General features: G+C 39.3%; 1 protein-coding gene across 6 annotated transcripts; it reads right to left on the bottom strand.

Annotated features, from left to right (window-relative positions):
* Positions 1–122: 122 nt before the first annotated feature.
* On the bottom strand, positions 123–22,305 carry APELA (apelin receptor early endogenous ligand). 6 transcript variants are annotated; one of them, XR_008958662.1, is made up of 4 exons: positions 22,082–22,305; positions 20,642–20,731; positions 16,254–16,315; positions 123–1,949 (listed from the first exon to the last, which is right to left on the bottom strand). XR_008958662.1 is itself a non-coding variant. In XM_026499595.4 (3 exons), exons 1-2 carry the CDS (start codon positions 22,155–22,157, stop codon positions 20,643–20,645), a joined length of 165 nt encoding a protein of 54 aa, XP_026355380.1. In that variant the 5' UTR covers positions 22,158–22,301; the 3' UTR covers positions 123–1,949; position 20,642. The 6 variants fall into 6 exon arrangements, 4 of the variants coding, with proteins under 4 accessions (XP_026355380.1, XP_057166144.1, XP_044240347.1 ...); XR_008958661.1 differs by lacking the exon at positions 16,254–16,315 and adding an exon at positions 2,366–2,536 and having other exon boundaries at positions 22,082–22,304; XM_026499595.4 differs by lacking the exon at positions 16,254–16,315 and having other exon boundaries at positions 22,082–22,301.
* Between the last annotated feature and the right edge of the window lie 3,114 nt (positions 22,306–25,419).

The following is a 25,419-nucleotide window of genomic DNA, read 5'->3' as shown; positions in this document are numbered from 1 at the left end:
GCCCCACATCAGGCTCCTCCGCTGGGAGCCTGCTTCTTCCTCTCCCACTCCCCCTGCTTGTGTTCCCTCTCTCGCTGGCTGTCTCTCTCTGTCAAATAAATAAATAAAATCTTTAAAAAAAAAAAATTACAAAGAACTTTTAATAGAAACTTTTATAGAAAAATAATAAAACAAACACCAATTCATAGGGATAGTTAAATTTAAAGCACACATATCTGACACTCCTCTGGTCTCCCCCTCCATCTCATCAGTGAATACATTTGGCTCCATTGTCATGGATTTGTTCTGGTATGCCACTTTTAGCACACATGTGACTGGCTGTTGAGTTTTTATAGATTTTGAGAGAATCTTTGCCCTTACTCTGATAATCCTGAATTAAGTAAAAAATCTGCAGTGGTGGGGTATGTATCAAGGATGTATAGTCTTAAATGCCTCAATTAAAAGCAAAAAAAAAAAAAAAAGGGGGAAAGAAGAAAGACAAGTCTCAGAAGCATTTCTACCATGCTGTGCTCAATACTTTGAACACTTCTTATACAAAATAAGGACAACTAGACGCTTGAATGTTTATTGAAAACTTATTGCAGTTGTATGAGCAGAAATCAACCATTTAATTACCTTACAATAGTATGGCTGGTTTTTAACTTTGTGAATGTGAGTCTGAACTTGAGTAAGTGTTGGCTTGTATTCAATGAGATGTACCTGAACTGTATAAAGTATTGTTTTTCTTTTTTTGGTAAAAGATATATAAACAAGTATATGTTGTAAACATAAATATAACTGATAACAGCTTCTGTTTCTACTGAAATGCACTTGTGTAAAGGAATTACAATTTATCCAGGAAATTTTTTAGAATTTCCCTAAAGTACCCAATTTAAATGAGGTAACACATTTCATAAAACATCCTTTGTGTTTAAAGTTAACTACAGTGCTTTATAGAAACACCTTCCATCCCAAAAGACACCATGAATAAACTATAAAAGGGAGACAAACTCTGTGATTTCAGAATTTCTCTCTCAAATTCTTTATAGTATACCAATCCCAACCTTTTATTTTACCAAAGAAGGGTTAATGGTTTATAGTTTCTTCCACTCTGTAGGGTTTACAAGGCAAAATTTCTAACCAAGAAAAGAATTTGTAAATTTCATACTGGAATTAACTTACAGTGAAATAAAATCTTTATGGCACTGAGCAAACTGTCTTTTAATAAATACAAATTAAGAGTGTATTTAACAAATTGAGAAGGAAATAAAACATTGGCAAAAAAAGTGGCTTCTTATAATTACATGATGAGAGAGATTCAGAAACAAACATTTTAGTTAGTATTTCAAACTTTCTTTTATGACTTTATGGATATTATTCAAAATAAAAAAATACTTTCATAAACATTAAAGCCTATAATATAAAACTGGTAGCAGGTAATAGCTTCTTTCTTAGTCTCTCCATATAAATAATCAATGAACCAATTAATGTATCCCTAGTCTGTAAAGTCAAATGGTCAAAGCATTTGATTAGAGATTTAGCATTTTTGGGGGGAAAAAAAATCACTCAAACATATAAATACTTATTTTAATATTTTTGGAGAATTATAGAACTATGAGAGAAAAATTTTAATTCTTGTATTTTTTGTTATTAGAGAGTTCTAAGACATTAAAAAGTATTCTTCTTTTTAACTTCTCTAAGAATAGTAACGTGCAGAGAAAGATGAGAGATTTTTGTTATGCAAGCGAATAATTGTGCTTCAGACTAGAATTGCTTTTGAATTTGTTATTTTCCCCTCTAAAAAGAAACCAGGAAGAAGAGAATCCTGTAAAACTAATAAACCATCCCAGGTGCTTTCAAATGATTCCTTTTTGTACAGGAACTTCTAAGCAATCACGCTATGGTGTGGGTGGGTATCTTTCCTTCACTCCTCTTCTGGCAGACCAGGTATAAGGTTATCTAGAGAAGGTCTACATTGGGAAGAAAAAGGAGAAAGAAACATAGTAAGAAATGCTATCCAGCAGACCAATTTACCCATGCTTAAATTTTTTTTAATAGATAATGAGTTATGAATATTTACCAAGGTTTTTCTGTGCTGAGAGCAACTTTGTATTTTCTTACCTCTCAATATAGAAACGCCTCTATTTCTTCAAGTCTGAATTTATATTATTAAAGAGATTTTTTCATTAGATTATTTTTCACCTAATAATCTCTATTTGCTCAGTGACCCACATTAGCAGTCTCAGCTATTTTTAATATTTTAGATTTTGATTCTTGATATTTATACCAGCTAAGACAATTTATTTGGAGTAGGCCAACAAAAATGTATCAGAACCAGAATCTTTTTTTAAGTAGGCTCCATGCCCAACCTGTGGCTTGAACTCACAATCCCAAGATGAAGAGTCACATGCTCGGGGCACCTGGGTGGCTCCGCCAGTTAAGCATCTGCCTTTGGCTTGAGTCATAATTCCAGGGTCCTGGGATTGAGCCCCGCATCGGGCTTCTTGCTCGGTGGGGAGCCTGCTTCTCCCTCTGCCTGCCACTTGCCCCGCTTGTGCTGTCAAATAAATAAATAAAATCTTAAAAAAAAAAAAAAAGTCACATGATCTACTAACTGAACCAGCCAGGCACCCCCAGAACCAATATCTTAATCTGGGGTATTTTAAAAGATCAAATGGTCCCTAGAAATCTTTTAATGGTATGAAACTATTTAATAATTAGTACTCAGCAATAAGTTGTAAGTATATGGTAGGGCAACATATAACTAATTTTTAAGAGAAAAATGGATCTTTTATAGGAAGACAATCACTGGTATCAAGGTTTCCCTAGGCAATTTGATTTGGCCCCCTTCTGAAGACATGAGGGCAGCCTCTTGGTTCATTTTTGGAAGCTTCCACATCCTTAACATTTCATTTTCCTGACAGTCATGGTGAGGTGTCAACTATAACGAATTCAGCAGTAAAAAAATGCAGGTATGCCTCTTCTAGAAATCACCTCAGACTGCTTAAATTTAAAACATAAAAATGAGATGGGTTTCTTTTTTATCAGATTAGTAAAGATTAAAAACATTGATAACACCCAGTGTTGGCAAAAGTGTGTGGAATAAGCATTCTCACAACTTGCTATCGGAAATGTAAGGTGGAGTAGCTTTTCTACAGATTAATTTGCTACTAGCTATCCATGTTTAAAATATGCACAGCCCAGAGGCACCTGGCTGGCTCAGCTGGTAAAGCAAACAACTGATCTCTTGGGGGTCATGAGTTCAAGCCCCATGGTGGGTGTAGAGCTTACTTAAAAGACAAAAAATGCACAGCCTAGAGGGTTATTAAATGATGGTACAAGGAGCTCTGTGACCCTTCCTCCTGGTGAAACAACCTTAGCTGGTGAAAAAAAAATTTTTTTAAGTTTATTTATTTATTTATTTATGATCTCTACACCCAATGTGGGGCTTGAACTCACATCCCTGAGATCAAGAGTCACATGCTCTTCCAACTGAGCCTGCCAGGTGCCCCTTTAAAAAAAGTATTTAAAGGGGTGCCTGGGTGGTTCGGCTGGTTAAACATTGGACTCTTGATCTCAGCTCAGGTCCTGATGTAGGGTCATGAGTTCAAGCCCCACGTTGGGTTCCATGCTGCATGGAGCCTACTTAAAAAAAAAAAAAAAGGTTTTTAAAGTCTCTGGAAATTGTCTGAGGGAATAGAGCAAATGGAGAAACACTGATTCAAGTGCTGTAAATGAAATGTTTGTGTGCCTCCAAAATTCATATACTGAAACCTAATTGGCAATGTGATAGTATTTGGAGGTGGGGCCTTTGGAAAGTGAGTAAGCCATGAGGGTAGAGCCTTCATGGCTGGGATTAGTGTCCTTATAAAGTAGAATCCAGAGAGCTCCTTAGCCTCTTCCACCATGTGAGAAGATGCATATCTATGAACCAGCCTCCAGAACTGGAGGAAATAAATTTCTGTTGTTTATAAGCCACCTAGTCTATGGTACTTTGTTAAAGCACCCTGAACAGACTAAGACATCAGAAAAATCCACTAGTGACAAGAACTGGAAATTATAAATAAGAAGGCTAATATAATCACTCTATAAATATGTATTTCTTCTCCTTCCTTCTCTCAGCCTTGAAGGACCTAAAGTCGTAGAAAGTAATAATTTTAACAAACTTGTATGTGTAACATATATAGATGTAATGTATAACTATAGTGAAATTAAAAAGAGAAAGAGAATACTGCTATATAGGTGTTCCTGTATCTCATGGACTTAAAATAGTATAATCTGAAGTAGATTCTGATAAATTCGTGTATTGGTTAAGTCCTAGAGCAGCTACTAAGAAAGTAGAATAGCAGATACACAGCTGACCCTTGAACAACATGAGCTTGAATTACACAGGTCCACTTATACATGGATTCTTTTTTGATATGGTACTATAAATGTATTTTCTCTTCCTTATGATTTTCTTTCTTTTTTTAAGATGTTTATTTACATTATGAGAGAGACAGGGAGACAGAGAGTAGGGCAGGGTGGGGGGAAGAGCAGAGGGAGAGGGATAAGCAGACTCTGCACTGAGTGTGGATCCGGACATGGTTCTCAATCTCACGACCCATGAGATCATCACCTAAGCCAACACCAAGAGCCAGATGCTCAACCGAATGACCCACCCAGGTGCCCCTTATGATTTTCTTAATAACATTTATTTTTTATCTAGCTTACTTTATTGCAAGAATACAGTATATAATACATATAACACACAAAATATACATTAATCAACTGTGTTTATATTATCAGTAAGGCTTCCCATCAACAGTAGATTTATTAAGTTTTGGGGGAGTCAAAAGTTATACACGAATTTTTGACTACACAGGGTGTCAGTGCTACTAACCTCCATGTTGTTCAAGTGTCAACTGTATATCCAACTATATCAATAACAACAGTAAATGGGAATTTGGGTAGCCTGGCTGGCTCAGTTGGTAGAGCATGCAATTCTTATCTCAGGCTCATGAGTTAAGCCCCATGTTGCGTGTGGAGCCTACTTTAAAAAAGAAAAGTGAATCACTGAACAATCCATTCAAAAGGCAGATCTTGTTAGACTTGAGTAAAACAAAACAACAAACATGATCCAACTGTATAGAAGACACACTTACATATTCAGAAGTCACAAATAGGTTGAAAGTAAAAGGAGAAAAAGATATGCAAACAGCAACCATGAGACAGCTGCAGCAGATACACTAATGTCAGATAAAATAAACTCTAAGACAAAATAGTTATTTAGAGACAAAGACATTTTATAATGATAAAAGGGGTCAACTGAGGAAGATCCAAGAATTATGAAGATAATATGCACCTAACAACAGAGCTCCCAAGATACATGGAAGCAAAAACTGACTGAATTAAAAGGAGAAATAGATGATTCAACAACAGGATAAAGTTAGAAATCAATAGCAAATAAATTTGAAAAACTCATAAATATGTGGGTATAAACCACATGCTGCTAAACAACCAACAGATCAAAGAAGAAATCACGAAGGAAGGAAGAAATACTTTGAGATGAATGTGAAAGATCAAGAGTCACGTGCTCTAGTGACTGAGCCAGCCAGGTGCCCCAGAAACAAAAAATCTGAATAGGCCTATAACAAATAAAAATGATTGCACTAGCAATTTTAAAAACTTCCCACAAAGAAAAGCCCTAGGTATGATTTAACTCATGTGGAATTTAAGAAACAAAACAGATGAATATAGGGGAAGGGAAGGAAAAATTAAAAAAAAAAAAAAAAAAGACAAAAACAGAGAGGGAAGAAAACCATAAGAGACTTTTAACTATGGGAAACAAACTGAGGGCTGCTGGAGTGGAGGTGGGTGGGGGATGGGGTAATTGGGTGATGGGTATTAACGAGGGCACCTGCAGTAATGAGCACTGGGTGTTATATGCAACTGATGAATACTAGACTCTACCTTCGAAACTAATAATACAGTATATGTTAATTAAATTGAACTTAAATAAAACAAATAAAAAGTCCTAGGCCAGATGGCTCCACTGATGAAATTTACCAAATATTTAATTTTTTCCCCAACCATTTAATATTTTAATGTCACACATGATTTCAATAGAATAAAAGACAAAAATGCATGATAATCTCAACAGATATAGAGAAAAAAACCCAGTTAAAACTCAATACTCCTCTTTCACAATAAAAACTTTCAACAAGCTAGGAATTAAAGGGAACTTCTTCAAGCTGATAAAGGACATATACAAAGACCCACAGTTAACATACTTAATGATGAGAGACTGAACGCTTTCCATCTAAAATCAAATAAAGACAAAGATGACTGTTCTCACCACTTCCATACAACATTGTATTAGGGAGTCTAATTAGGGCAATTAGGCAAGGAAAGAAAATAAAAGACATCCAGATTAGAAAGGACGAAGTAGGGGCGCCTGGTTGGCTCCGTCAGTACAGCATGCCACTCTTGATCTTGGGGTTTGAGTTCAAGCCCCAAGTTGTGTGCGGAGATTATTTAAAAATAAAATCTAAAAAAAAAAAAAAAGAGGAATAAGTACAAGTATCTATTTGTTGATGACATGAGCTTACACATAACAGATCCTAAGGAACCTACTAAAAATTATGAGAATGAGTCAAAAATTTCATCAAGTTTATAAGATACAGGATCAATAAACAAATATCAAATTGTATTTCTATATGTTAGCAATGAACAATTCAAAAATGATATTAAGAAAATTCCATTTACAATGGCATCAAAAGAATAAAATACTTAGGAATAAATTAAACAAAATAAGTGAAGGGGTGTCTGGCTGGCTCAGTCAGTAGAGTGTGTGACTCTTGATCTCGGGGTTATGAGTTGGAGCCCCACGGGTGTGGAGATTACTAAAAAAAAATAAACTTTAAGAAATAAAATAGTGTAAAACTCGTATTCTAAAAACTACAAAACATTGTTGAAAAAAATTAAAGTAAATCTGACTAGACGGAAATACATCCCATTTCTTGAGTTGGAAAACTTAATTGTCAAGATGTCAATAATTCCCATGTTGATCTATAGATTCAACACAATCCTTTCCAAATCCCAGCTGGCTCTTCACAGAAACTGACAAGCAGAGCTTAAAATTCATATAGAGATTCAAGAGAACCAGAATAACAACAACAACAACAACAACAAAAACCCCACAACACTTGAAGAACTACAAAGTTGGAGGACTCACACATTCTTATTTAAAAGCTTGCTATAGGGGGTGCCTGGGTGGCTTAGATGGTTGGGTGCCTGCCTTCGGATTGGGTGACGATCTCCAGGTCCTGGGATCAAGCCCCATGTTGGGCTCCCAGCTCAGTGGGGAGTCTGCTTCTCTCTCTCTCTCTCTCTCTCTCTCTCTCTCTCTCGGCCTCTCCCTCTGCTTGTGCTCTCCTGTCTTTCTCTCAAATGAATAAATAAAAAAGTTTAAAAAAAGTGTCTGTCTTTGGCTCAGGTCGTGATCCCAGGGTCCTGGGATCCAACCCTGTATCAGGCTCTGTGGCTCAGTGGGGAGCCTGCTTCTCCCTCTCCCTCTGCCCCCCACTCGTGCTTGCGTGTGCTCTCTCTCTCTCTAGCACTTTCTGTCAAATAAATAAATAATTTTTTAAAAGAAACTTGCCATAATTCTACAGTAATCAAGAAAGCACAAGGAATGACATATACATCAATAAGACAGAACTGAGAGTCCAGAAATAAAGCCTTGCATTTATGGTCAATTAATTTTCAACAACAGTGCCCACATAATTAAATGGGGGGAAAAGAATAGTGTTTTCAAACAAATGGTGCTAGAGCTGGATAATGACACTAATAGGAGGTTGGACCTCCCCCACCTCCTCACACCATATATAAAATTTAACTCAAAATGGATTATAGCCAGAGGCTCCAGGCTGGCTCAGTTAGTAGACTATGTGACTCTTGATCTTGAGAGTAGTGAGTTCGAGCCCCACGTTGGGGTAGAGTTTACTTAAAAAAATAAATAAAAATAAGAATTAAAAAAAAATGGATCATAGCCATAAATGTAAGTGGATAAAACTACAAAACTCTTAGAAGAAAACATAGGTATAAATTGTATTATTAGTCAGTGGTTTTAAAACATGCCTAAAGCACAAGCAACCAAAGGAAAAATAGACAAATCAGACTCCAACAAAAGTAACAATTTTTTTTTGCTCAAGAATAACACCCAGAAAGTGAAAAGACACAAACCCAAAGAATGGAAGAAAATAATTGCAAATAAAGTCCTTGTTCAAAATATAAGAATTCTTACAACTCAACAATAAAAAGACAAATAAGCCAATTGAAAAATGGGCAAAGAATTTGAAAAGACATTTCTCCAAAGACAGACAAATGGCCAGTAAGTACATGAAAAGATGCTCAACCTCATTAGTCATTAGGGAAATGCCAATCAAAATCACAATGAGATATAGTAGTCCCCTCGTATCCCAAGGGATGTATTCCAAGTGAATGAATACCTGAGACCACATAGTGCCAAGCCCTATATATACTGTTTTTTCCTATTCATACATATCTATGATAAAATTTAACTTATAAATTAGGCACAGTAAAAGATTAACAATAACTAATAACAAAATAGAATAATTTTAACAATAAACCATAACAAAAGTTATGTGAACGTGGTCTTTCTTTCAAAGTATCTTATTATACTATCCTCACCCTTTTTTGTGGGAATGTGAGATGATTCAATGTCTACATGATGAGATGAAGTGAGGGGAGTGACTAGGCACTGTGATGTAGGGTTAGGCAACTACTGACCTTCTGAAGAAAGGTCAGGAGGATCATCTGCTTCTGAACCACAGTTCACTGCAGGTAACAGAAACCATGGACAACAAAATCATGGATGGGGTGGGGGGGGACTACTACTGTACCAAGTTCTAGGATGGCTGTAGTAAAAAGTGTTGGTGAGGATGTGGAGAAATTGGAACTCTTATATACTGTTGGTAGGAATGTAAAATGCTGCAACCACTATGGAAAAGAGTTTGGCAGTTCCTCAATAAGTTAAATACAGAATAACCATAGAATCCAGCAGTTTCACTCTTAGGTATATATCCAAGAGAACTGAAAACATCTGTTCAAACAAAACTTTATCAACTAGGGGCGCTGGCTGGCTCAGTCAGTAGAATGTGCTAGTCTTGATCTTGGGGTCATGAGTTCAAGCCCCATGTTGGGTGTAGAGATTATAAATAAGTAAATTAAAAAAAAATTATAAATGAATGTTCAGAGCAGAATTATCCTTAATAACCAAATAGCGAAAATAATAATGACTGGATAAACAAAGTTGTTTTTCTGTACAATAGAATTTTATTTCGTTATTAAAAAAGAATGAAGTACTGCTATCTGCTACTATTTGGATGGGTCTTAAAAACATTAAGCTAAGTAAAATAAGCCAATCATAAAAGAAAAAAATAATAAGAATATTTATATAAAATGTCCAGAACAGGCAAATCTGTAGGGAAAGTAGTTTAGTAGTTGTCTAGGATCAGAGAGCTGGGGGGAAATGGGGAGCACCTGCTAATGGGTATGAATACTTCTTTATGGGGTGCTGAAAATGCTCTAAAATCAATTATCATGATGTTGCACAACTACTTAAATATAGTAAAACCCATCAAACTATACAACTTAAATGGGTAAATTATACATTACATGACTATCTCAAAAAGTTAAAAAATTTGCATTCCTAGCAATTCTACATTTAGAAACGTTTTGTAAGTAAACGCACAAGTGTTCAAAGATGAGCGCACACATGTTCATTGCACCATTCAAAATAGCATAAATAAATAAATATCCATCAATAGCCAAGTTAAATAAATTAAGGCTGTCCGTACAATGAAACTGAAGAGTCATTCAAGATGACTGTCTTCCAGGGCGCCTGGCTGGCTCAGTTGGTAGCTTGCAACTTTTGATCTTGGGCTTGTAAGTCTGAGCCCCATGCTGGGTGTACAGATTACTTAAAAAAATAAAATCTTAAAAAAAAATGACTATCTTCAGATCTACAAATAAATACATCTAAGTTTAGCAACCTCAAATGGCAAGGTAATAAAAGCATTACACGTGTTTAAATCATGTGTGTGTGTGTTGTGTATTATATATATATATATGTATATATATATATATGTATATATATATATATATAATTTTTGTATTTCTAAAAATGTTACTGTTAGAGAAAAAATGAATAAACAAAGTTGAAATCTCTAACACCCTTCCTTCCTTCCATCCTTCCTTCCTCTCTCCCTATTTCTTCCCTTTTTTCTACCTTTACTCTTTTGTTTTCTTTCTTTGTTTCTTTCTTTTTTTTCCTCTTTCTCTTTTTTTCTTTCAAGATTATTTTTATTTGAGAGACAGTGAGAGAGAGCATGAGCCGGGGGTAGGGGGTGGCATGAAGAGGGAGAGGCAGGCTGCTTGCTGAGCAGGGAGCCCCCCTGGGACCACGACCTGAGCCGAAGGCAGATGCTTAACCCACTGAGCCACCCGGGCACAGCCCCCTTCTTTGTTTAAGATTTTAAGTAATCTTCACACCCAATGTGGGGCTTGAACTCATAACCCTGAGATCTAGTCATAGGCTCTACCAACTGAGCCAGCCAGGAGCCCCTACAATTACACTATAATGTAATTATAGTTCCTCGGGCCTGTGTAATGAGAGATGTTATATATGGGGCACAGACACAAGTGAAGTGACATTGGATCAAAGTCTTCTTGACCGAGGAGGAATAAACTAGGTGAAGAGAAGGGCTAGAACATCCTAGATCCTAGGTCCAGAGAAATTTGTGGAAGTTCTGCAGTGAAAAAAGGATAGACTTGACAAACTCACAGAGAGCCAATGAATCATGTCAGGAGGATTGGAGAGAGAGAAGTGCTTGATCATGCATGGTTTTGTGGGTTACATTAAGAATTTTATTTTGGGGCACCACGCTGGCTCAGTTGGTGGAGCCTGCCACTCTTCATCTCGGGGTTGTAAATTCAAGCCCTGTGCTGGGTGTAGAGATTACTTAAAAATATAATTAAAAAAAAAGAATTTTATTTTAATCCTAACACTAATGAGAAATCACTAAAGGGTCTTGAGTGGTATGAAGCTATAATATGAAGAATGGATAAAAGAGAAGCAAAAGTAGGTGTGAGGCGGCTGATCCACGGCAGACAGTAGTGAGGCTTGGGTGATGTGAACTAGAGATGAAATAAGTCTGCAACGGAGAGACTGAACATACAAACGGACGACGGCCAGACCATATGTTAAAACAGAACTCTGTCCTACAAACCCTATAGCAACCAGTCCAAGCAGCCAAACCATAACCTGTGTAGTAATTGGCCTCAAATGGTCAAGGTTTGCTCAGTAACTACCAGGTTCCCTAATTTTACCCCTTCTCTCCTCTGATTCCAACTCAGGACTAAGGAAAGTAAGCCACATATGCACCCCAAACCTATTGCATAGGAAGCCTGACTCCAACTTCCCCATACCAACAACTTCCACTCAGATCATACCTCAAAGCCTTCACTTTTTTCACAATAAAACTTTCCAACTCCCCTATCTCTTGTCCTCAGCCAAAAACAAATGACAGTGGCTGACTCCCTTGCTCCAGGAAGCTGTGAATAAATAGGCTTTACTTGTTCTCATTTGGATGGTCTTTTTCCCGCCCCCCCCCCCCAACAGTACTATCAGTGTAAAAACATGACTGAGGCCAAAGGAATGGATGAAACACATTATGTTTTAACTACACTTCAATTAAAATAAAAAACTAAAATAGGGGCGCCTGGGTGGCTCAGCCGGTGAAGTATCTGCCTTTGGCTCAGGTCATGATCCCAGGGTCCTCGAGCCCCACATCAGGCGCCCTGCTCAGTGGGGAGCCTGCTTCTCCTTCTCCATCTGCTGCTTTGCCTGCTTGTGCTCTCTCTCAAACAAATAAATAAAATCTTTTTAAAAAGCAAAATAAATAAAATGCTGAAATCTAAAAAACAATAAAAAAGGAATGGTTGAAATGAGAAGAAGAGGGTAGAGGAAAACTACAGCTTGCAAGCATTTTAGGTATAAGTAAGCCTGCCTAGGAGCCAGAGGGTTAGCTGAGAACTTAGCGGAAAAGCAAAGTATAGTATCAGAAATTTAAGATTAAGGGATTTTTGCAGACTGAGTAGTCAGGTGTTAAAATCTGCTGAGAAATAAAAAGGAAGAATAAAAAACCTTAATTTAGAAAGCTGAAAGTAACTGACGGCTATTTTATTTTATTTTATCTGAAGATTTGAGAGAGAGAGAATGTCAAGCAACTGTGCTGAGCACAGAGCCTGACATGGGGCTCGATCCCGGGATCCTGAGATCACGACCTGAGCAGAAATCAAGAGTCAGCTGCTTAACTGACTGACGGCCCAGGTGCCCTGATAGCTATTTTAGAGAAGGTACAAGACAAACTGGAGTGGAATGAGGTGCGAATGGAAAATAACAGATCAGACAGGGTGCCTGGTTGGACCAGTCGGTAGAGCATGCAACTCTCGATCTCGGGGACGTGATGACGACGCACAGCTGGAACACACACACACACACACACGCAGGGACAAAGATTCCACCCCCCCCCAAGAGGAAACCACCCTCAAAGGGATTTTACACCACCGGGAAGGAACCCTCCACCCTTCCCCATGTGACAAAAACCTGGTTGGATGACAGGCGCAGGGAGGGTTAATCAAATTAAAACAGCCTGCCAACAAGCCCATAAAAACCCTTAGACTTAGAAATTCTGGTGGCAATCCTCTTGGGTCCCCACCCTCCTCGGGAGCTTTTGTACGATCACTTTCCTATCGCTCAAGAAACCTTGCTTTGCTGCCCACCACTCTGTCTGGTCTGCCTCTTCATTCTTCGGAGCAGCCTAAGAACTGCGCACCCGAGCACTGATGGAGAAAAATTATCCTGTAACAGTGAGTTCGAGCACCCTGTTGAATGTAGGGTTTACTTTAAAAAAAGAATTAAATGTAACAAAAATATTAAAAAAGAAAATAGTGGATCAGAAATGAGGAGTACAGAAGATTGGTTTGAGAGCATTACTGAGAAGTGCATGGGTGTGTGTGTTGTTTAGTATGTAGTCTTATCAGCATTGATTTATTTTTTTTAAGGATTTTATTTGTGAGAGCGCACGAGCATAAGCGGAGAGCAGCAGGTAGAGGGAGAAGCGACTACCCGCTGAGCAGGGAGCCCAATGCAGGACTTGATCCCGGGATCAAGACCTGAGCCAAAGGCAGAACCAACTGAGCCACCCTAGGCATCACTCTTCTCATAGTTTAAACGTCTAGGTTAATACATTATCCAGAGAGCACGGAGAATGAAGAAAATGTTTATGTGGCAGTTGCAGATTCCTGACAAAGTGGGAAGGGACGGGTGGGACCCATGACACAGATGAAAGAATGGCCTTGTTTCCATGGCGGCAGGAGGGTGGAGGAGAAAGGGAGTGAGCAGGGTGGGAAGCGGATTAGACGGGTTTGGTGTTGGGAAATACACCATTGGATGACTTTTTTCTTTGTAATGTAAGAGGCAAGGTTATCTGCTGAAAATGCAAAGGAGAAAGGCCTAAAACCTGAGATGAGTAGAAAAATTAAGAACCAGTGATTGTGGAGCACGAGGCAGCAAGCGGACCACAGCAATGTAGCAGGCTTGCTGGACGGTGAGTGGGAGATGAATTTAAAAGTGGTTCCAGTCTGACTTCTTGTGTGCTCTCCAGCAGCAGGAATATGCCTGGATGAAGATTTCAGGATTCTTCCAGAACAATGTGATGAAGACAGAGCAACAGGGTGACCTATAATGGCAGCAATTATGGAAATAATGAACTATAGAATCTTAACTGGTGGAAGGGAAGACTCCCGCGGACCAGCAGATCTGGAGAAGGATGGTCAGTACTCTGGAAGGCTTGATGAGGTTGGAGTAGCCACTACTCAGATTTCAGTTTGTCAGTTAATATTAGGAAATAAAGCTGGAAATGTGTAGGGTCTCACTGTAGTAAGTCTTATATGCTAAGATAGTAACTCAAACTTTGGTTTCATTTCTGTTTATGCGTAGCTGTATTCGGGACAAAGATCAATAGCACCCACTGCTGAAAGGTTCGCTAAGCCGCTCCATGGTACCGCGGCCTCCGGATTCATTGTGTGTGGCCAAGCAGCCAGCAGGGACCTTGCACTGACACCAGCCCCTCTGGCAAGCTCCCGTGGAGAGCAGCCGCAGAGTCACCAGCAAAAAAGCAAAGAAATTTACATTCCCGATATCACGTCCCCAACAGCCCTTGTGATCAAATCTCCTTTGCCTCCCAGGGCCTAATATACCTTACGTACCCCACCCCGTAGCTCTTAGATAGATAAGAACCCTTGTGGGGCAACCCCCCCCCACTTTGATTTGAACTGACCTGATCAGACCCCAGCCCAGGAACCCCAAGGCACTCCACCCAGTCCATAACTAAGGCATGTGCCTAGGGCCTGTCTCTAGGTGTGCATTCTCCCTGGACCTCCCCAGGTGGCCCCTCCAGGCATGCTGTGTACTTCCTCCAAGACCAGTAAGTAATCAATTTCTCTAGTTCAATTTACCTATTAGCCAGCTTTTGAACTAAGGTTCACCCGGCTCATTGTTCCGTACTTAACAAATGTTAATTTAACAAAGTGGAACACCCACCCTGCGCCTTCAGGGAATTGACATCATGCTTGGAAGGAAGGAAGGGAGGAGTGCCAGTTAAGGTGTTACACGATGCAGGGAGCCAAGTACTTTGACAGAATTACACAAATAGGTTGAGAGAAAATGTAGACATCAAATACAACTGGCAGGGGTATCAAACTCTGGGAAGGTTTCTTGCAGGATGATTAACAGCGAGGAAAGAGCCAAGTAAGGACACTGCAGGCAGAAATATACTTTGAGGAACAGCAAGAGGTGAAAAATAGACTGAAGTGATATTAATAATAAACTCTACAGCTACTATGGATTTAGCAGTTACCATGTGCTAGGTAGGGTGTGGCAAAGCTAATACCTTATTAGCTCCGTCTTACAGGTCTGTAAGTGGAGGGGGTCTTAAGGAGACAAGTGACTCACCAATGACCACCCGTGTGTGAGCTGGTGGTCAGAGCTCGAACCCACGAAGGCCGGTGTTAATTCTCTCTTCTCCCCTCTAGGAGACGGAAGGGGAGATGAGGTGGCAGATGATGCTGGGGAGGTGTATTTTGTAAGGTCTTGTTTCTTAAATTATGGGAGTTCTCACTGTCCTGAAGGCTACAGGGGCAGTTAAGAATTTTAATCAAGATGTGACACAGCTGGATTTACAGTTTAGGAAGATCAGATGATAAAGGAAAAAAAAAAGGATTTTCTAGAACTGGAACTGGAGGCTGGAGTCATCAGTTAAGGAGCTGAAGTCCCGCTGGAGAGATACAACAGGACTAAGATAGTGGTGACAGAGATGAAAATGAGGGAGCACATTTTAAAAAATATTTCAAGGCAGAAATGATAGGCCTGGGGCAGGGGGGCGCACCTGGGTGGCTCAGTCGGTTAAGCGTCTGCCTTGGGCTCAGGTCATGATCCCAGGGTTCTGGGATGAGTCCCGCCATCAGGCTCCTTGCTCAGCAGGGGAGTCTGCTTCTCCCCTTCCCCCTGCTCATCCTCTCTCGCTCTCTTTCAAATAAATAAATAAAATCTTAAAAAAGAAAAAAAAAAGAGAGAAAGAAATGACAGGCCTGGGAAACCAACTAGAACTGAATATTAGAGCACCCGAGGCTCAGAAATTTACATTGAGAAGGCAAAGTGTGTATTTCATAGCACAGAGCTTGACACACAGTAAACATGTAATATATGATGGCTCCATAATTATTCTCCAAATTCTGAGAACACAGGAGACAGATCTGAGTGGGAGGAATTGAAGAGTTTACTTTTAAGTGTGCATTCATCCATCAAGTATTTCTGTGGAGCTTATTACAATCATTGGACATACAGCTGTGATCAAAGCAAAGTCCTCTGTTCTTATGGAACTTACATTCTAATGAAGAAAGGCAGATACTAAACAGTAACAAGATAAAAATATGTCATGTCAGGTGGCAGGTGGCAGGGAGAAAAACAAACCAGGAAAGAGGAAATAGAGGTACCTTGGGTAGGATGACGTACTGCTTTTTTTATGTAAGAGTTTATTTTGGTTTATTAATTAATTAGTTTAAAGATTTATTTGCAGATTTATTTATTTGAGAGACAGAGAAAGCGCAGGCATGGGGAGGAGGGGCAGAGGGAGACAGAAACTTACGCAACTTATGCAGAACACAGAGCCTGATGTGGGGCTCCATCTCACCGCCCTGAGATCACGACCTGAGCAGAAATCAAGAGTCGGGCGCTTTAACTGACTGTGCCACACAGGCGCCCCGGTATTGCTTTTGTAAAGAAAGGATCACCAGGGAAATCCTTCCTGATGACATCTATTATATTGGAATAGAGAAGTGAGTTACAAGAATAAGCTATGCAGGGCACCTGGGTGGCTCAGTCGTTAAGCGTCTGCCTTCGGCTCTGGGATCGAGCCCCACATCGGGCTCCTCTGCTGGGAGCCTGCTTCTTCCTCTCCCACTCCCCCTGCTTGTGTTCCCTCTCTCGCTGGCTGCCTCTCTCTGTCAAATCAATAAATAAAATCTAAAAAATAAAAAAATAATAAAAGAACTTAAAAAAAATAAAGACATTTCTCAGAAAGTCCTGCTAACGTTGAAGATAAAATGCTCTACAAAAGTAGAGATTCTTTGCTTTAGAGAGTTGGCTTTCAGTTCAGCCAAAGAGGCAGCATGGAGTGAGAAGGGCCAAGACAATAAATGGGACAACTGCAGAAAGATTTAGCAGGCAGGACTGGAGGACTGGTCAAAGGAGTCAAAAGCCTGTAACTTCAAGGGGGTAAGAATAAGGCAGAAAATAGAGAACATACAAGTACTCAACATTTTGAATGGTAATCAAGAGTGACAAGAGAGTATGAGCTGGTCTCAATTTAAAATAATGTATTAAAATGTACCTTTACCAGGGCACCTGGGTGGCTCGGTCAGTTCAGCATCCAACTCTTGGTTTTGGCTCAAGTCAGGATCTCGGGGTCATGAGATCAACACTCCCACCTGCCCCTACTTGGTGCTCAGTGCCCGTGTCCGCTTGAGAGTCTCTCCCCCTCCCTCTTCCTCTGCTCCTTCTCCCCCACCCTCCCACCCCTCACAAGCTTGCTCTCTACAATAAATAAATAAAATCTTTAGAAAAATTTTTTTTAAAATTCCACTTTACCAAAAAAACTTTTCATAGCCATTGCCTCTGAGAAATGAAAGAGAGACAAAGGTTACACTGGAAGACTTTTGCTTTTGACTTTACATTCTTTCATACTGTTAGGAAAAGATTTTACACCATGAACATATGTCACAATTATTAAAAAGCTAGACAGGGGCGCCTGGCTGGCTCAGTCGGTGGAGCATGACACTCTTGATCTCGGGGTTGTGAGTTTGAGCCCCATGTGGTGTGCTGAAATTACTTAAAAAAAAAAGTGAGATAGAGTGTATTAATAAATACTAGACCACCACGTAACTGAGCTGCCCAGGTGCCCCTAGACTACGTATTTATAAAGAAAGCATTGATACAGTGAGATTTTACGGCTGAAAGAGGAAACTCATTAGAATCCAAGGATCCTACCTCACTTTCCACTCTAAAACTCTCACGTTAGCCTGTAAACTTGGATTTCCCGACACCCTGTCTCTTGTTTTCCTCCACTCGAATTCACTCAGGGCTGAACGTGATGCCAATGTATTTGAGTAAGAAAAAGCAATTATCAAGAGAATGAATGTCAGGGGCTCCTGGGCGGCTCAGTCAGTTAAGCGTCTGCCTTTGGCTTAGGTCGTGATCCCAGGGTCCTGGGATCGAGCCCCACATCAGGCTTCTCCCTCTCCCTCTGCTGCCGCTCTGCCTACTTGTGCTGTCAAATAAAAAAAAAAAAATCTTAAAAAAAGAAGAGAGAGAATGAATTTTACACAGCATAGATTTCTCTATTTAATTAATTCAGTTGTACAGGTTGGGAAATGTCACTGAGGATCATGGAGGAGGACCCATGGGCTGGTAAAATTTACATAGTAATGATAGTAGGGTATTCTTATTAAGGGAGCTAGAAGTCTAAGCTACTTCAAAGATTAATCTGGACAACTTCCAAAGTCAACTGTTTACCTTACCTATCCTTTTCCAGTCTTACATGACCCCAGCTGAATCAAATAACCATGTGTAATTTTTATCTAAAACATGCAGAAAACAGGGGCGCCTGGCTGGCTCGGTCAGTACAGCACGCAACTCTTGATCTCAGGGCTGTGAGTTCAAGCCCCACGCTGGGCGTAAAGCTTACATAAAAGAAATAATTAATAAACACATAAACAAGTACATCATGCAGAAAACAGAGGGGGATAAAGGAAGGGGGGGCTCTGCCTTGTAGTTCCACCACCCAGGTCCGTAGTGATTTAGCCAGCCGTCAGGTTGTTACGTTGCAGGACATATAAAAAAATGTGCCATTATTTAGGACAAGGAGGATTCTGCTTTCACATCTGAAGGTAGCACTTGCTATTATCGCACTCGTTGAACAAGATCTTGGAAAAATATCTTTTAGTATTTATTCCATGTTGGCTCTTCTGCTATCACTGGATTTCCAAATGGGAGTTTGATACACTCTGCGAAGAACTGTAACAGTACTGCAGGACTAGTCTAAACAGAAATGAGAAAATCGATGCTGTAACCTGAGCAGCTCTTTACAGCAATCAGCCAAATTTTGTGAAGGACTACTATTATTAAATGGTTTACGGGGCTTTTATTTAGATCTCCCTTTGGTTTACAGATTTGGTTTCTAGATCAAAGTTGTCCTTAACTTGGACAATTCAAATTTCACTACTCTATCTTGTTTACTTGCAACCCTAGTTTTAGGGCAGGTGGTTTGTGGAGAAAACTGATACAACCTGTGGCTAACTGAGGGCTTTTATTTGCGTTATGCAAGGTAGCTTTCTTAGTATATGCAGGAATTCCCTTGCTACTGTGAACCACCTCCTCTTCTCTTTGTTATTTGTGGAGGAGTGCTGGGAAAGTCTTGAACTTCTCCACTCCTCCTAAGCACAGATTTTTACCGCTATTTACATGTGGGACTGAAATGCATTATTGAAACACGCCAAAGGATTTTTTAGCATAGGAAATGTTTTAGCCCTATTAATGGCTTCTCAGGAATTTCTTACTGTGTCTTTCTGGATTTTTCCACCAAACCTATTTTTCATATTTTGATAGCAAGGGGTAATTTGTTACAGATACAGGTATAGAGAACTTGGATTTTTGTCTTAGCCCTCTTAATAAATGATTACTGAATTGCTCCTTCATTTCATGTCCCATTATGGGACTTTCACCAGGTTTGAAAAGCATGTACTAAACAAGAGGCATGGCAACCATTCTCCTTGAATGAATAGTGCCATAAACACAACCGTCTACAGACCAACTGAATAAGCTAATTTAGTAATGGCCTGTGTATGCTAACCAACTGAGGGATATTTCAATGGCATTTTTTAAAGGATGATATATTTTATTAGAATTAAAGAGCTTAAAATAATTACAATGGAATGCCAAGTCATTCGTTTTTTAGTATGAAGAAATACACAAGTGTTTGAAGTTAATTGATTCAAGTAGTATTACTGGTCGTGGTGGTGGATAAAATCATTGGCCTTTCAGTGAATGTAAAAAAAAGAGAGAGAGAGGAGGAGCAAAATTCTATTCAGAATTTATCCTTTAAGATGCAACAAGCATCAAGACCAATTCTGTAAGTAAGGCTGGAAAACTGCCATGGTATTAATATTAAATTGGTTTTATACATTAAAAGAAATATTGTTAAGAAGAAGAAGAAACTATTTTAATAAATTATTAAAATACCGAGGATGGTACATGATTTATATGGTGTCACTGGGCAGATACATGCAAATGCTTTCAAGGACACAGTGATCTCCGTGGGAAATGTGCGTGTTCTGGATAACATACAGAGCTATTCAGTGTTTTCCAAAACACGTTTATTTACTTATTTTTAAAGATTTTATTTATTTATTCGACAGAGAGAGAGACAGCCAGCGAGAGAGGGAACACAAGCAGGGGGAGTGGGAGAGGAAGAAGCAGGCTCATAGCGGAGGAGCCTGATGTGGGGCTCGATCCCATCACGCTGGGATCACGCCCTGAGCCGAAGGCAGGCGCTTAACCACTGTGCCACCCAGGCACCCCTCAAAACACATGTTTAAAGATACTCTCATAATTATATTCTTTTGGTACCTGATTTTTCAATTATGAAATTGTTAAACGCAAACAATAGTAGTAATCTCAGTACTCTTACGCAGAATTGACAATTCTCAAGATTTTCCTACATTTACTTTATCTATCCCATTAAACAACTAAAGCAATTCTCAAATTATCATGGCATTCACTGTTTCATTTGTCAGTATGTATCACCTTAAAGGTATTATCACATATTACAAAACATAAATGGACCTCCTTTGATGTATCTCATCTGGAACATTGCCTAGATGCAGTAAAACAATTTTCCATCGGAAATACCTCAGGGGAAAAAATAATAAAATAAAATAAAATAAAATAAAATAAAATAAAATAAAATGTAAGAAATACCTCAGGGGAAGGGCACGCGTGAATGGAGAGGCACACATCTCCTCTGAAGGCAGCTGTGTCTGTGGGATTTTCTTCTCATTGCCAAATTAGCTGAGAAAAAAAGGGGAAACATTAGCAGCATTTTTCAGAAAATGAACTGTTGTTTAATCTGGAGAATGTAAAGGAATATTTTGGATCCAAACTGTATTGTGATTATTTGCTACTTGTTCAGACATGACTGTGACATAGAAATTAACGTGATGCAAAAACACGAAATATATTCCTAACAGCTCATGTTTATAGCAGGACCTAGTAGTAGTAACCTTCTTCCACGTGACTTCTTCCTAAAAGGTCTTGGAGCTTTCATCTTATGTAATCAATCAATCACAGATATTTTACAAGAGCATTGTCCAAGGTGTTCTGTAGTTCAGAAAAGTTTGATTAGCAATTGCTATGAACTGTAAGAACGGGTCAGCTGCTTTCTGAATTGCTGATTAGCACATTTTCCCTTATTTATGTAAAAGAGCAAACAGGGGACGTCGTTTGAAATAACCTAAGTGATCAAACTTCTGATTAAGTGAAAGGGAGAGACTGATTTTTTTAACCAGTTATGCACACTTTTCAGCTCTAAATGGAGAAGTATATTACAAACTAAATAATCTAACATATTTGGAATAAATATTACCACCTTTCTATTTAAATGTGGGTTTGCTTTTTCCTGAGTCAGAAAATCTTTTTTTTACTTGCCAGTGGTTTGAAATCTTAGATACCTGGTTTCGAAGTAAAAGCACATTAGAGTAACTCTGCCCGACTAATTCTTGTTGGTTAAGAACAACACAACAGCTATCATCTTTGAAAAATGTGTCAAGTCAATTAATATTATCTTGACCATAAATATTTTTGACATTTTTGGCTCTATTAGCACAATAATACTCAAAATTGCATTTTTCTTTTTAGTGAGACATCTAATTATGTAACTAGAAATAACAGCTATCATAACCTGTTTTAAGATTTCATCTGCATTTGTCACATGATTTTTCTGTTAATTCAGATCGGTAACATTGCCCCATTCCAGCCAGCAACATGTTCTAATCAACTGCTTTGGATTTTGTGTTTTACCTAAAAATCCCTAACTTTGTTGACCTCTGTACTGAATAGACGAAACAGTTCTACTTTTTTACTCTATTATAAGGACAGCATGTCTAAAATAGCTAAGGAATCAATTTTCTTTGAATTTAGAAAAACAGTGGCAAAGTACTTATCATTTTAAAACTCACCTACTTTTTAAAACATTCAAATAATAGAACTACCGGGATAGATAACAGTCCTGAAATCCTAACGCATTTACCAATACCTCTAAACACACCTAAGTGATTTTCAGCAGGAACACGATCGTGCTCCCAGCGACGGGCCCAAACAGGCAGAAACAAGTTACTCGGTACACATGTATCAAAGTCCTACCTGGTCTCTGTCCGTTGATAAGGAGAAGACTCATCGCGAAAAGCAGAAACGCAAAGAGGAATTGTTGCAATCTCATGTTTCTGCCGCCCTCAAGTAGAGCCACGGCTCTCAATGCAAACCAGTCTTGGAAGAGTCGGGGCCGTATCCGTGTGGCTCTCCTCACATTCTACTGACGAGCCTCCGACAACTGCCAGCTGCGTTTTCCAGAAAGGTTAATCATCACATCAGACAAGGTTACTGGTGCTGTGGTCAAGCCTCCCTCGGTCGCAAACCCCTCCTCCCTCCTCCCCCTCCCCCACCCCCGTCACTCCCCTTTATTTCCATAAGCAAATATTGGTGAAATAAACCATTCAAGCGTGCTGTAACTTAGTGGCAGTCTACTGTGGAAGCTCCTAGGAGAGTCGGACTTAAATTCAATCTGGAGGTGGAGAAATATGTAAAACAAGGCAGGGCTTTGCCCCCTCCCCTCACCATTTGCATCTGTTTAAACTTTGCATTGCCCATATTGGTCCCACATGCAGAAACCAATCGAAATGACAGGAAGTCTCTCTTTTGTCCTCTTCAGAAGGAATTCTGCAGCTCTGACCTAAGACTCCCGAATACTTTGTGGCAGAACATGTGCTGAAATGCTTTCTCTTTACCAAACCCACTGCCAAGTGGTGCCTATTTGCTCCAAATCTCTAAATTGCATAATCTCTGCGGGTTTCTATCAATATCAACATTCCTGGGGGTTTAGAGTGTTCTGAAATGAATTTTAAGAAATGTTTATATTTTTATTTCACAAAGTGCAATTTAAAAAGTAATGGAGATCACTTTCATCTGCAATACCATCCAGGAATTTTTGAAAAGGAAGTTCAGGAAAGCCACAAACTCGTGAAATCTGTGTTCTGTTAAAAAATTTTATATGTAGTGGAATACCAGGCTAACATATCACAGACACAGAAATGAGACGTGGACAAAAAGGTTCTCAGTTCATCTCCCACTGAATTCAGAAGACGCAAGAACAGCCTAGTGTTGTCGCTCGCACACGTGCACTGAGATCTTTTTTAGGCATTTCCTTGTCATATGTAGCTGTTATAATTGGAAATCGCTGTACTTAGTATAATGTGAACCACAGGATAGTATAGATACACTCTGAAATACAAGTAGAGCCAAAATACCAAATCTAAAACGCGTGCAACTTGTTATAAATGGTGAGGCATTCTAGTGCATTTTCCTTCTCTAGGTCCAGGTAGTTGATACGCAACCTTGGGCTTCCAGAGATTTGCAATTAACGCATAATTTGTCCTAATGTTACAAGTCACTCTGTAAAATTCCCTGCGTGCCTAATTATGCATGCACTTTATAACAGGAAATAGCATACAGAAATTCTTCAAATCACGTAAAATCTGAAGATTATTTGCTCACTTGTTGACTGGAACCATAGTGTTAAAGAGTACTACGTTCCTGTGAGGTATGTGTACATCGCTCCACAAAAGCAATGGAATACAAGAGTTTGGACTCATGGTATAAAAATGCATTGGAAAGGGGCGTCAAGGTGGCTCAGTGGGTTAAGCATCTGCTTTCAGCTCAGGTCATGATCCCAGGGTCCTGGGATCCAGCACTGCAGCTGGCTCCCTGCTCAGCAGGGAGCCTGCTTCTCCCTCTCTCTCTGCCACTCTCCCTGCTTGTGCTCTCTCTCTCTTTCTCAAATAAATACATAAAATCTTAAAAAAAAAAAAAAAAAGATGCCTTGTGGAGTCTGGCTGGCTCAGCCAGAAGAGCTTTGACTCTTGATCTTGGGATCCTGAGTTCAAGCCCCACAGCGGGTGTGGAGATTTCTTGAAAATAAATAACCTTTTAAAAAGTAGTAAAAAATAAAAAATAGAAGTGTGTCATGAGTAGCAAAGGGTTTGTTCAAATTGTCACTTCCCCTTCAAACTCCTCAGGATAGCATATTGGAAAACAGCAAGCAAACAACATTGCGTGTTGAATCAAGCCAACCAATAGGAGACCAATATAGATTTTGACAATATAACTTCAGGCCAACTTTTAAGTATATTCAAAGGTAGAATAGCGAGTTTTCTTTAGGATGAAACAGTGACTACCACAGATTGCACAGATCGATTAAAATTGTTTATATTTCATTACCAGATGATAAACAATGAACTCCTAGAATCTGGCCAATAACAGCTGAACGCTGTGGAAGAAATAGTTACACGACATCTCCACTGATCGGGATACAATGAAGTGTGGTATCTGGCATGTAAGTACTTTGGGGCGCCTGGCTGGCTCAGTTGGTACAGTTATCTATATTCATATATTCTATGCGACTCTTGATCTCAGGGTTGTAAGGTCAAGCCCCATGTTGGGTGCAGAGATTACTTTAAAAAAAAAAAAACTCTGTCATAACTACTTTGAACATCAATTTTCTTATTTTAAAAAATTGATATAAAATGCCAGGTTTTCCACCTGTAAGAGTTATAAGATAATGTATTACATTTACAAAACTTAAGACATTATTTATAGATTTAAATAGTATTCTTTCCAAAACAACTTAAGGAGGAAGGTAATGATGATGGTTATATTTAGCAGTTGTTCTGGGGGGACGCAGTCACAAAGTGTTATAAAGTCGATGGGCAAACAGAAATGCTAGACATTGAAGGACAATGACATGCAATCCAGCAGTTCTAAGGAATGCGGGTCACCAGTGGTGGTAAATCATTCATGGTAGTATTGAACAACCAGCCATGGAGAAATCGCAGCAGCAAAATGATTAGTGAAAACAATGCAAGTGGCTCTGCAAACAGTGCTTATAGCCTGCAACCAGATGAAAAGGATGAATCATCTTTGTTTATGTGAACAGAAACCCCCACTTCCACCCCACCTGCAGCACAGGTCAGGCTCCTTTGAGTGCGCCAAGCACTGCCCTTCTGGGCCAGGTACGAGGCTAAGTGCATTGCTTGTATTACTTCATTTAATCTTCCCCCAAAACCCCGGAAAGTACTACTCCCTGTTTATTAGATGAGAAAATTATCAACTAAAGAGGGTGTGGTCTCCAAGGCTATATACAACCGGGAAGAGGAATAGATGCAATTCAACGTTCACGATCTGAGCTCTCAGCCATTTTGCTTTCTTCCCACTCTAAGGCCCCAATCCTAGTTCTTATAATAATGGCCTCTTGAAGACATTACAAAAGTAAGGATAAGTTAGGAACATACTTCTTGTACTGGATTGAATAGTGTCCCCCCAAAACTCTTGTCAGAAAGTGACCTTGTTTGGAAAGGGGGCCTTTGCATGTGTAAGTCATTAAGACTGAGATCATACTGGAGTAAGTGGGCTCTAAATCCAACATGACT

This window comes from Ursus arctos, unplaced genomic scaffold (assembly GCF_023065955.2).
Source record: "Ursus arctos isolate Adak ecotype North America unplaced genomic scaffold, UrsArc2.0 scaffold_11, whole genome shotgun sequence".
NCBI lineage: Eukaryota > Metazoa > Chordata > Mammalia > Carnivora > Ursidae > Ursus > Ursus arctos.
Note: the sequence above shows the minus strand (reverse complement) of the source record. Positions and strands in the feature narration are given on the sequence as shown.